The sequence below is a fragment of the Onychostoma macrolepis genome, chromosome 18, assembly GCF_012432095.1.
Source record: "Onychostoma macrolepis isolate SWU-2019 chromosome 18, ASM1243209v1, whole genome shotgun sequence".
NCBI classification, from domain to species: Eukaryota; Metazoa; Chordata; class Actinopteri; order Cypriniformes; family Cyprinidae; genus Onychostoma; species Onychostoma macrolepis.
The window spans coordinates 32,594,796-32,608,909 of NC_081172.1; the positions used below are offsets into that span (position 1 = coordinate 32,594,796).

The 14,114-nt window shown below is 36.8% G+C and overlaps 1 protein-coding gene across 2 annotated transcripts in view; it reads left to right on the top strand.

Moving 5' to 3' along the window:
• mob2b (MOB kinase activator 2b) overlaps positions 1 to 14,114 on the top strand; it is a 46,135-nt gene that overhangs the window by 13,598 nt on the left and 18,423 nt on the right. Inside the window, exon 1 of one of the 2 annotated variants that reach the window (XM_058751129.1) lies at positions 9,554 to 9,705. The exons of the other annotated variant lie outside the window; for it this stretch is intronic. Within the exon in view, the coding sequence (XP_058607112.1) occupies positions 9,623 to 9,705 (83 nt within the window). The 5' untranslated portion in view covers positions 9,554 to 9,622. Of the gene's footprint in view, positions 1 to 9,553; positions 9,706 to 14,114 lie in introns of those variants that run through there. 2 annotated transcript variants of the gene reach the window in all.

The window sequence follows — 14,114 nt, forward strand, 5'->3', positions numbered from 1 at the left end:
GAAGGTTGTGCATGTGGTTGACCTGTAGTAGCCTTCTCACAGTCTTGAACGGATAAGATCGGACAAAATAATCTCCTGTAAAATCACTTCTGAGCTGTTCAGGGATCAGCCGTTTCTCAGAGTAAGACCATGCATTTTTTCCTAGTGCTTCTTTCTTTGTGGTTGTGATCTCTTTTGCATGAGGTTTTGGTCCTGATTAAATATTCAAATGCGTGTACTGAACTTTTGTTAGGCACGGAAAGCTGATCGGTTATTGGTTGAGCTGTTTATCATGCCTCATTCATTTTAAGTTAAAGGGGTAGTGCACCAAAAAAACGAAAAATCCCTCAAGTTGTACAAAACCTGTACGAGTTTCTTTATTCTGTTGAGCACAAAGAATGTTGGAAACCAAACCGTTGCTGATAGCCGTTGACTTCCATAGTATATTTTTCCATACTTCCCTTATTGTCCATTTAAGCATGAATTGCTGATGTTAATAAATCTGGTGGTGTAAACATGAAATTATTCTTTTCTCATTAAAAGTTTCTGGCTTGGCTTTGGATGCAAACTTCAAGGCAAGTCGCATTTAATTGTATAGTACTTTTATATAATACAGATTATTTCAAAGCAGCTTCACATTAACAAACAGGAAAATCACAGTATTACTGTTGTAGAATTTGTCAATTATGAAACGAATTAAATCTCAGTTCTACAGAAGACAATATTGTCATTATTCAGCTACGTTTAGTTCAGCGTCGATTCGATGTTGCAAAGGTAGTGTCATTATCCCGTTCAGTTCAGATTTTGTTCTGATCTGATATTGTTAGTGCAGATGAATGGATAAAAATACTGAATATGAACATTAATGCATTACAAAGCAAGCAGTGATGTTGGAAAGAAGATGAGTGAATGAGCAAGAGACTCTTTCGGCGTTTAAGGCATCTTTAAAATATTACTAATGTGCGACTATAGCTTAAGTTTCCAAAAGCAATTACATTTATCTAATAATTTAGTTCATCCAAAAGTGAAAATCAACCAATTACTAACCCTCATGACGTTCCAAACTCATAAGAGGATGTTTTTACTGTTGTAAAAAGTAAATTTGGTAAACAGATGCTCAAATTGATGCATTTGGACCAATGAGGTTTGAGCTTCTGTTTATCAGTGTTTGATGTGCTCTATGTGCGTTGATTGTTTATATGTGAATGAAAGCCTGAATTAAATCTGTTCATCATATCCAGCAATCATGTGTCTTTAGAACAGTTGGATTAAATGGCTCAACTCATGGATTTATTTTTTGAACTTTTTGAAGCATCACATTTTGGTGGAATGGACAGAAATCTCATTCAAAATACCTTCATTTGTCTTTCAAAGATGAACAAAAGTCACCCAGAAGTGAAAATGATTATTATTTATTCAACCTCATGTTGTTCCACGTTCTGTCTTGTGTCGACACACAATCCGATGCTTTGAAGATCAAGAACCAAACAACATTGGAGCCCATTGGTTTGGCAGTCAGTGGAAAGAATTAAAATGATGTTTGATGGATCGTTTGAAAATTCAATTTCAAATTGGATTTCAAGTAAGCATGGTAGTCAATAAATATTTGCTTGCCAAAACCAGTTTGATTAGTTCGTATCCTTATGCATAGCAGCCATAGTATCTGGGCCCTTTCATCTATGCGAGTCTGGTTAGTTTTTGCTTTCTCAGCAGCGTTGCATAATGGCTGTCTTTGCTATTTCTTGTTTCTTGATTTTCAGTGCCTTGTCCTTAGTCACCATCTGCAAGTCTGTGGGACTGGCACTCAATAGTATTAGGCATGCTGTACTTGGCTTAGGATTGGTTCATTGCACATGTGTGCTCTTCATGTCTCTGTGCATGTTACATGTTGCCGAGGCCCCCCGGAGGGAGCGCTGCATCATCTGAGCGTTATGTAAGCGTTAGCCAGCTGTGGAATGCACTTCAGCTAATGCCGGTGTAATCCAGCGCTGCTGATGGTGGTCGTGTAGAGATGGAGCTCCTCTCTTCAGTCTCCAGCTCTCATCCCAACCCTCTTCCCGAAGGATTAGAGCACAGATCCGTCCTCACCGAATACAGCCACCTCGCCATCATTTCTCACTGCATTGCTTCTAGTGATTTCGCATATCGTTGAATATAGAATATGCATGCTGTATTCATGTGACATCACAACATGAGGACATTACCGTATGACCGCCTGCTTTGTATACCAGTAATTTGGCCTGAACTGTGAACTGCACCAGTAGATGGAGGTGAGCTAGGCTAATTATAACAGAGCTCATGCGCTTATAGTCTTAAAGGTACAGTATAGCAAAAACAGCCTGATTCATTTAAAGATTGGCTACAAATGGGATGTTAACCTAATATTAGTTAATTGATTATTTTTATTTGTTTATGCAATAATGCATTTCTTTATAAATGTAATTAATTTATTTGTTTATGCATTATTAATGCATTTATGTATGTATTTATTCAAAACTAGTTTAATTCTGTCTGTTTGTTTATGCATTAATGCACTTCTTTATAAGTGCATTAATGCATTTATTAGCTTATCTATTTAAGCACAAATGCATTTATTTATGCATAAATGCATTACATTTACAAAGAAATGCATTAATGTATTTATTTTTTTCAAAAATAGTTTAATTGTTTATTTATGCATTAATGCATGTGTTTATAAGTGCATTAATGCATTTATCTATTTAAGCATAAATGCATTTATTTATTCATGCATTCGTGTGTTTTTACTTGGTTTACTGGGTTTTAGGTGGTTGCTTAATTCCTTAGCAAGTACTAAACTGATTGACCCTTCTCTAAGTCCTACCTACCAATTATCCAATCATACCTTAGTAACTGTTGCTGTCTGTGATTTTTATCAAGCTTTTGTGCTACTCTTGTGTCCCCCCTTTTTTCAATCTTTAAACCAGTAGTTGAATCTGTAAATTTCACCGTAAACAAGTGGAGCATTATTAAAAACCTCTGTATTTGTTCCAAACTACATGTAATGTTAACAACACTTTCAACAATTCTGTATGTATTCGGATCACTGCCAGCGTTTCAAGATTCCCAGTGCATTGGTTCATTGTGGAAACATTGTACTGTTTAGTTATAGATGAGGCGTTTAACTATTCGGGTGACTATGAGAAATTTTCTTTCAAGAAAAACGGATTAAAATGCTTTGAGATGTCATTTCAGCCCACGTGAACATCATATCTGTAATGTGTAGTAATATACTTTTGGTGTAAGACACTGAACACAAGTGGGTGTGTTAAAGCAGTGTAATAGCGTTTGGTTTGGCCTCACGAACACAGCCTGCCCTGCCCGGGCATGCAGAGACGCCGTGTTCAGGCTCAGCTTGTTTTGCTGTTGAGGCTTATATCCACACGGTCTCTTGTGCTTCTCTCAGCCACCTGCCGGAGAGGAACAGTGAGGCTGGGCTGATTGGCTGGCAGTGGGGCATGGGAGGTCATTAGCCTTCGCTCTTTCACAACACACTTTTCACAACTGGCTCAGTTTGTACAGCTTCAAAGGCCTTTCAGGCTGCTGCACGTTCCCAGATTGCTGCTTTGCTTTCAACGAATGACCTTCAGCTGTGCGGTACCGAGAGCATAAATGCCACTGATTAGGCTAACTATATCGTTCACATCCAGATCCTGGCTCTCTCGGATACACTGCAGTGAATCACTCACGGCTGGCATTGCATTTGGATTTTCTTGTATTGAAATGTCAGTCAAAGTGAAATCCGACCCAAGTGCCAGGATCAGACCGGCAGCTTCACAAGCAGACTTTGAGACACTGGTCATGTTTGGATTTAAATGCTAGCGTACTGCATATTGCACTGGGAATACTATATACATGCGCGCACACACACACACACAGACACACACACACACACATATATATGTGTGTTTGTTTGTGTAAATGGATTTTAGTTGCTCTGTATTTATTATATTATTAATAATTAACAATTAAAAATACATTTAATTTAGTAAGAGCTGTATTCTAGCTTTCATTAAGGAAATGTAAACAAAAATTACATTTATAAACATGTTTTATATATTAATTACTACAATATATTAATTAATGACATTATAAATAACTGTTTTTAAAAAATTGTTTAATTCAGTAAATAAAAAAAATTAAATTGCATCTATAAACATGTTTTGAATGTAACGTGTCAATATAATTAATTACTATATATTATTAATATTTGCTCATTTATATTATATATTAAATTGTATTTAATAATAATAATAATCATCATAACATTTTTAATGTTATTAAATTGTATTACATATTAAGTAACTAATTAAAAAAATATATATGAATGCTGCTTTTTTATTTAAATGAGTACCATCTAGTTCTCATTTCTGGAACAAAAATGTTCCTTTTTAGTCCAATTTTGTCTTAAAAAAAAAAAAAAAAAAAAGTTTGATTAGTTAATGGAAGACGAAAGATCTGGGTTAATTTATCACATTTGAAAGAGAAGGTCAGGTTGTGTGCGTTGCATTATGGGATGGTGGGTTGTATAATGCAGAAGTGGTAAAGGCTGAGAAATGTCCAGCTTGTGTTGAATCTGCTGTGAGACGGCGCTGATCCAGCAGATGGAGCTGAAACACTAATGCTTTGCTCTCGAGCCACAAGCTTCCAGACAACGCTTTGGTATTGCTGTGTGCGGTATATGAGCATAAATGTTAAGAAAATATGCACTAGTTTGACTAATTGGTTACTTCTGTCCATAACGAGTGCATATTTTAATGTAGATTAATAAAACATGTCAATTGAAGTTCAGTTGCCTTTAAGTGTATTTTCAAGAAAGCAAAGTGTTGATGAAAGGCCTTTAGCTCTTCCGCTGCGGGTTCGGACACAATCTAGGGTTTGTGGAGACAGTAAGTGGGTGAAACAGGGAGGACCGTGCGGTGCAATGAGAGCAACGTTTAATACGATGCATTAACGCTCTGCCGAGATGAAGTAAAGGCTTCATTAATATTTCAGTCAGGGTCATCTGAGGCTGCGTCCGCTCTCTTCATCTTCAGATGAAATGCAGCACGTACAGATTCAGATCCTATCATCTCTGAGATTCATAATGCGGAGGGATCAGATGAAGCAGAAGTTCACCGTGGAGCCGCTGACCTCTCATGATGTCATCAAAGAGGGTCAGAGCGTTGTATCTGTGGCCAGTGTGACCAGTCAGCCCTCGATAACACCAATGCAGAGCATCTTTTCTGCTTAGATTTTCAGATGCATTTTTGTTTCTGCCGTCAGTGTTCATATTGATCATGCACTAAACACACTCTGGAAGCTGCAATGTTTCAGAATATAATTTTTGTCCATATTCACCGATAATCAGATATGATGAAGAGTGGATGCCAGTAACATCAAATAATGCAAGTCTTTCTTTCTGTCTTTCTGTCTTGATTCTTCTTCGTTTTCTAAATGCCTGATTATGAGATTATGCTCCTGAAAATACTGTTGAAGTTTCCGTCTCCTAATTCTCAACATTATAATAAATATTAGTATCAATATAAATGCACAAAATTATTATTAATTATAATTGTCATATTTTTATGAACCATTCATGTTTACTAAATATCTGTTTATTCTTATTAATAAAAAACATCATGATGATTATAATAATAATAACAATAATATATAAATTATATTAAATATTATACATTTATTATTTGTTATTAAATTGAATGTTTATTTATTTAATTTATTTATTTATTTGTGAACCATTATTTTAAGACTACTTAATGCCTGATTATATGCTCAAAAAAATAATGCTAAAGTGGTGGACTCCTTCTTCCCAGTACTGGTATATAATAAATATTAAAAACAATATTTATTTATTTATTTATTTATTATCATCATCATCATCATCATCATCATCATCATTATTATTATTTTTTTTTTCAGAATTATTCCTCTAAGCATCCTAAATGTCTGATTATATGAGATTATGCTTGTGAAAATAGTGCTAATGTCTGTCTAATAATTCCTTGCCTAATAATAAGTATTATTATTATTATTATTATCATCATCATCATCTGAAAGCTTCCTAAATGCCTTATTTCTCTGCAATATAATAATGAATATTAATAGCATTCTGGGTTTGTTTATTTTAAACTGTTTCAATCAGCGATTACTTTGCACATTTCTGCCTTCTGCGTGTGCGTGTGTGCGCCTGCGTGTGTGCCTGCGTGTGCGTGTGTGTGTGTGCTACCCAAATCCTCTGTTGTTTTCCAGGGTGGGATTCATTAGCATGGCTCTATTTTTGGAATCTGTGTCATGGTAAACTGAGAATGAGATAGATGTGCTGCAGATTTGATTTATCTTTGATTTAGTCACATTGTGCCCGAGATCGTCTTCTAGCATTTCTTGCTCCGTAACCAATCAGGACTCTCCCGAGAGCGAGTCGAGTCTAGCACGTCCTCACATTCCCGTTCGGGATGAACTGATGCTAAAATTTGCAGTGTTTGGTTTTATAGCGCAGGCTGGTCTGGGTGGAGCTGCTCGGAGTCCACACCTCCAAAACAAACCTCATGAACGCACTACTGTAGTGTCTCCAATTCAAGCACCAGCATTGCCTTTTAGGAAGACTTAGGCTTTAGAAAGCGCTGAAACGGTTATTTTCGTCACGCACGCAAGGGCAGTGAAGGGTTAAGAGACGGCCTCGTCTATTTCTGTCTCGGATCAGTCGGCCTTGCTCACAATTAGTGGCTAATGAAATGCTAATGAAAGGGAAATGGATTGTGGCTCAGAAAGCAGAAGCACCAATCCATGACATTTGAGCAATGTTTAGCTTTTCATAAAGATATCCGCAGAGTCTGAGCGGTGAAGGTTTGCCTCACTGTGCGCAAGTACACTTCAGCTAACTTTTAGAAAGAGTACTTTATTACGGAGGTAATATTCTTTAAAAGAATATAGTGCTTAAGTGTGAACTGTTATAGTTGAACTTGTCCTTTTTTGACCCACATTGTCTTTGAAATATGGTTAAAGTTGCTGCTGAATGTACTGACAAGCATTTATGATCAACTAAAATATACTTTTCTAAATGTCATTTCTATTGAAACTTCTGTCATGTATTTAAATATATTTACACATTAGTAATAGTTGAAATTGTTCAAATATTAAATTAAATGCAATATCTAACAACACACTACTAAGTACTTTACATGTGCTTTAGTATGTTAGTCAACAATAAATCTAAATAAGTGTACTTCTTGAAAGCATGACAAAAGATTATTAAAACTATGACTTAAAATGTTCTTCAATGTTTTAATTTGACATGATTACAAAGTGCACTTTTTAAAGTCTACTTAAGTGTGTTAAGAGGGAGCCATTCTCTTCAAGTGCACTTGAATGGCCTTTTAGTTCATTAATATTGCATTATCTGCAAGTCGTTTTTTTGAAGTACACTACAAGTGCACATTGAATATAATTAAGCACACTACTTTTTCACAAGGATAAATGAGATTAACAATCTTAATTGGATTGTTTATCTCAGCTGTGTTTCTTTGGAGTGAGTATAAATACACATTAGACTGTCAGACGTAACAGAAACCACTGCTTTGCTGACTTTCTGTACCATTTATTCATTATCCATTTTTTTTTTTTTTTTTTTGGTGGTTTTATTTTATTATCTAAAAGAGTAGAAAAACTCTTTAATGTGTTTAATCTTATCAAAACATTGTTATCTGCAAGCTCTGGAAAACCTTTTCTGGTGAAATGAAGTTCAGAAGGTCGGGATCTTACTCTGATCAGGTAAGGTTTGGTAAAAGCGCTGTAATGCAGTGCAGATGCTGAAATCCCAGTTGTTTTGCATTAGCGAACTGTAAAGTATGTCAGGGTTGCATGGCGTGAGACCTTCCACGCGTAGCTCCTGCTTGGCCATTGTTTTGCCGCTGCGCTGATGGACATTGCAAGTATCAGACGGTTGCATAACATCCTTTTGAGATGCTCTGATGGGCTGCCAATGGACAGTGAAGGATCTCTGCAGGAAACTTTCTCTTTATGCACTTGTGTTTTCTCTGACAGGGTTTTAACCCGCCGCTGCTCAAGAGGCGCATGCCGTATCGACAGTAATTCTTCCTTTATGTGGTTTGTGTTGAGTCTTCAGTGTGACGTCCGAGTGCTTCGGTGTCAGTTACCCACACAGAAGGAGAGATGTGAGACTGAGCTGGTGACTTGAGAAACGTGATGTTCTTGTACACGGGGGGTGTACTGATAAGAGTCACGTTCTGTTAGGAAAAGCACAGATCCACTCTTTCGTTCATTCACTACTATGTTCTCCAAGGCTGCATTTATTTGACTAAAAATACAGAAAAATACAATAATATTGTGAAATAGTTTTACAATTCAAAGTAGCTGTTTTCTATGTGAATATGTGTTAAACTGTAATTTATTTCTGTGATGCACAGCTGAATTTTCAGCATCATTACTCCAGTCTTCAGTATCACATGATCCTTCAGAAATCATTTGATTGCTGCTCAAGAAACATTTCTGATTATTATCAATGTCGTGTTGTCCAATATTTTTGGTGGAAACTGCATTTTATTTTTCAGGATTGACGGATGAATAGAAAAAGAACAGCATTTATTTGAAACAGAAATATTTTGTCAATTTGATCAATTTAATGCATCCTTGATGAATATGTTTTTTAAACTACCGACACCAAACTTTTAAAAGGTATTGTATGAACTTTAAAAAGGTAGTATCATGTAAATTATTTTTACTACATGAAAGCATCAGTTTTAGTTCGGCTTTAGAGTCTGTTTGATACAAGTGTCCAAAAAATGCTTTTTGCGTATCATGCAAATATGAAAACCTAAAACGCACAACAATGTGGTGATATATCATTCATGCTGTGATCCACAGAAATCTCAGTTTGTGATCAGCAGCATTTAATAGTTTGGAAACACTGGCCTGACGATTTCAGTGAAACCAGTTTAGTCCAAGTGAACTTGAGCTTGGAATGAGGTTTGAGCTGATTTATTAAAGTGAAACCGACTCAGGTGCAGCAGCTTCATCTCCTCCAGCGAGCCATTCTTTTCCCAGGCAGCACACAGAAACCGTTTCATTAACAATAATACAGTATTTGAGGAAGCACATAAACACAGGAAAGCCATTCGTTTTCATGCGAGAGACTCGGGAAATGGCTCGGCGGAGGTCAAACAATGCATCGGCACATTCCTGCTATTCTTTTTCTTAAGTAACAGGAAGAAGTGAAAGTACAAACCCTCAAAAGACAAACTTTAACCCCTGAATATTCCCACTGCACTCTGTAAGCATTAGGCTATATAACAATGTGACAAACATTAGTTCCGAAGTTCAAAGTGCAGATTCTCAATATGACTTTTGTTCCCAGGATGCATATTGCTGTCCATTAATGGTTATATGTTGACGACTTCACGTCTCGGTCAAGTGCATGTTAATCTTCATGGTTTAGGCCTCCTTATCAGCAGCAGCAGACAAGAGAGGAGCTTATCCAGAAACCACAGCCGTAACTTCAGCTCGTTTCACTCGATGGCTGTGAGGCTCTCGCACGTATAGCTGGGTGGGCAGATAAATAGGAAAAGCCGTTGTTCATGTTCATGCGAGGAATGATCTGAGAGGTTCTCAAATGGCGAACGCAGAAGAAGATCCGCCGGTTGATTCCGAGAGCCTCGAAAACCCTCACGGTCTTCTGTGGATGCTCTTCTACAGGTACTCGCTTCTTCTGAGGCAATCAAACCATTATCATATTCAATGTATAGAGATCTACACTGCGTTGCTTGCAAAGGAGAACTTGACAAGCCTGTTGTATTTCTGGGATCAGCTCAGATGGACTCCACCCTGACCTATTTTGAGTATTTCTAACGTCATTTCTTAGAGGAGTATTTTCACAAGTCCGCTTGTATAATTGGGGAGTAACACAAGTATAGGGACTGATTCTCACTGCTAACTAGTTGCTTATTAGCATGCCTGTTATTGACATATTGGCTGTTTATTAGTTCTTATGAAGCACGTATTCTACATGAACTTATTCTGCATCCCTAATCATAGCCAATACTTAACAACTACCTTACTAACTATTAATAAGCAGCAAATTAGGAGTGTATTGAGGCAAAAGTCGTAGTTAATGGTTTGTTAATAGCGAGAATTGGACCTTAAAATAAAGTGTGACCGGGAGTTGTTTACAAACAAATTACATGTTTATTTACTCAACTTATGCCGAGTTCACGCTGCACGATTTTAGCCCGATTTTTTTTTTTTTTTTTTTTTCACTCGCCGACAGGTTTTGCGAAATCGCTGACAAATGCCAGGTACAAGAAGATAAATAGAATTTAATTAAACTAATCATAAAAAGGAGTTAGGGTTTTCCTGTAAATAATATTCTTCTATAAAGGACAAAATATTTGTTGCATTTTTGCAAATTTAAAATACAAATTTAAGGTACAAATTTATTTTTTTGTTAAAAATCTAATAGCATGAAAACTCTGGACATGTTTCATACTTTGTTTATAATTTATGCCATTGTCACTAAAACTATGATAACTTTTCTGAACACATTTAACTTTTGTTTCACAGAAAAAAAATTACACTGTCCTTAAGGGGGGTGTTTTCCCCCACTCTACCCTGTCTCGGTCTCGTATAAGATGCATTTGGTTGAGTTACGCTGCAGTAAAGCGCTTCATTGTAGTACTACGGTGATTATTTCTTTAGCTCGCAGCGCGAGCAGTACAAACAACAATGCATAATATTTATAGCTATCACTGGGACTGTCATATACATAACATTATAATGAAAACACTATTATAATAAAACGCTGTGAATTTTTAGAGTTTAGTTGCCGTGTTTCTGCACGTTATTGCATGAAGAACACGTCTACAAAAGGAGTTCCATTTATTCAGGGCCGCGCAGACACGTTCACTTATGCTTTCGGGGTGTTTTGTGTAGATAGCCTATAAGTCGTAATATAAACGTTGTGTTGTATAAATAACAAAGCGTATTCTATACGAGATAAATCTGATGAGTTAAATCCCATTGATTTAAAAACCCACCATCAAAGTGCTTCATTCTACTGGTCATCTTCAGCACCTTGGCTCCAAAACCGTGAACCGAACCGTGGCATTGGAGTATTGTTACCCTAGTCATGTGACCGATCATGACGCAGCAGAGCTGAATATAATCACTATTTGAGAGCCGTGGCTAAAATTATCCATGATTAATGGAATAAATAAGTATTTTTCTTACAAAAATATTGGCTCAGAATAGGGCTGGGTGATAAGCAACACTCTTAAAGGAACGCGCAGATTTTTACAAAGCTCATCGATTGGCCAGCTATCCAGTGCGCTGTGATTGGTCGAATACCTCAAGCGTGAGACGGAAATGTTACGCCCCTCACCGCATTGTGATGCCGTGTCCCGGCGCGACGACACAAAAACAATAAAACCCATTATAAACGAGGAATTTGTTGCATCCAGTGGGGACATAATTACTGATTATAATGACTTATACTGTCTTTTAAAAAAAAAACATTACCATGTCTGCATTTGTGATCGGAGAAATGACAAACAAGCACTACTCTACACAGCTCAAAATTTGCGTTTGAATAGTCAATGGAAAATTCTTTAAATATGAAAACATACTTACAGGCTGTGAGTCAGAAGCGCCAGACTTTCCTTGCAAAGTTGGAATTGCCCCACTGTATAGAAACAGCATTGTAGGCTACTCCCAGGTTCAGGAAATAGTCCTCCGTTAAAATGCACTGCACACACTCTAATATTTGGGTTGAACTGTTCTGGAACAGTGTTGTAAAAAAACACTGATTTCTAGTGGTGTCCTATTTTGGAAGCCCAAACAAAGTAGTTCCGCTTTCACAACGAAACACAGCGTCACATGGTGCTGGTGGCAGTAACAACACTACAGCGAGAATAAAAATCACGCCCTCTTTTATTGCGTATTCATTTGGGTGGTGTTTTGCAAATCTTTGACGTAGACATGGGGGCGTGTTTGTTTGAGCCGTTTTAGGGGGGCGTGGCAGAGTCTTAACTTTTATAAAGCATATCTCTTTGGTTTTGAGACTTGGATCTTATCTGGATCTTATCTATGCACAAACAGCTTGTAACACTCCAAAGAGAAAGGAAAACTTGAAATCGCATCATATGACAACTTTACTAAATAAATGTGCTTCACGATGCCATAGAAGAACCTTTTTGTCTAAATGGTTCTATGAAGAACCTTTAACATCTGAAGAACCTTTGTGTTTCACAAAAGGTTCTTTGTGGCGAAATAATTATAAAAAGGTAAGAAAGAGATGGTTCTTTAAAGAACCTTTGACTGAATGGTTCTTTGTGGAACCAAAAATGGTTCTTCTATGGCATCGCTGTGAAGAACCTTTTTAAAGCACCTTTATTTTTAAGAGTGAGTATCACATCAAGTTTGTAATACGATTTCTGTGGATAACAAAAAATAAATAAATTAAAATGACATTTTGACTGGATATGGATGAATGTAAGAGCAGAAATAAAGGCAACAGCAGTCAGTGCATGCCTCTAATAATCTGCGTGTTCTGCATGTGAATGAGTGCCATAGTTTCATCTAAACACGCAACGCTTCTCAATATATGAGACATGAACACATGAACTTCATCTCCAGAGCTGCTCTGAGAGTCACTTCAGCAGATTTACTCACAACTGCCGTCAAACACACGCTGAAACTCAGATCTTCACCACAAACCACCAAAATAAAAGTTCAGTTTACCTTAAAACTGTCAGAAATACATTACTATTGTATACTAAACTGTATTTAGTAAAACAAAGTAAAAATATTATTTTCAAAGCCATACAGCCAAGATGTTTTCATTTTTTTTTTTTTTTTATTTATACAGTTCTATTGTGCAGCAGCTTTTTTGACCAAAAATAAATAAATAAAATGCAATGTTTTGTTGCAATTTAATTGTTGTATTTTTATTTGTTTGCATTTAAGTTTGAATTAATTTAACTAGACACCATTTTTGATGAAACATTTGTATTAAATCATGAAAAACAGAATTTAGGATAAAAAAATGGATTTCATGGGATGCTAAATTAAAAGGTATCTTGCGGAGATCTCTGTGGAGTTATGAACAGACAAATTAAAGTTATATACATTTATTCTCAAGGTCTAACAAACTTATGGAAGTCATTTCCTTCACCATTAACAGTGAATTAATATTGTGATAAATACTGATATCATATGATATAAATAAATATTGTGATATTGTTGGCCATATCACACAGCCCTAGTTCAGAAGACCTTTTTTGTCCTTGTTCTGCTCTGAGGTAAAAGTGATCTAACATCCTAATGAAATGTGGTTGGTATGACATGTTGGTGACTTAAATTTATGTATATTTTTGTCTTTTATCTGTTCTGGTATTTCATGCCCTGGAGAGATTGTATTGGTCAACAGAGTTAAGGTGTGGTCACTTTTACTATTGTTTAACAATATTTTGTGGGTGAATTGCAGTGTATAAATTCGGTGCGAGAGTGAACGATCTCCACACAGTTTTGCAGCGGGTTCAAGCTGCTTGGTTTGAAAGTGACTTCTATGTGATCTGTGCTTCATGCATCGCCAAGCTATTAAAAAAGCCCCCTATTTTGCCCACAAAGTTTCACCTAAACATTGCTGATGTGACCACATCTTTAGAAGTAAAGATCCTTTGTCACGTGTGTGTGTGTGTGTATATGTGTAGATATATAAGATATTTTAGTCCTCTGAGGTAAAATAAAAACGGGGCCAATCTTAAATTCCTACAGCATTGAGTATACTAAGAAAGCATTCACCACGCCGCGGCATCTACACGTTTGCGTCACTGCTTTCGCAAGCTGCTCTTTCATTTTCTCTCACCTGTAGAGGCCATGAAAGCCTCCTCTGTCTGCCTCCCTGCCCTGGTTTTTTGCCCTCCTGGACAAACGCAGCCTGTGAAGGCTCGGCGTCAGGCCCCTGTCCCGTCCCGCTCACACAGGCCTCATTATTTCACCACTCCCACCCACAACCTGACGTCCATGCCTCATTTTAGAAAGCACTTTTTCCACTCTCTTTTTCCAGCATTTATTTCAGGCTGACCTTTTAAGGCTTATGCAGTAATAAT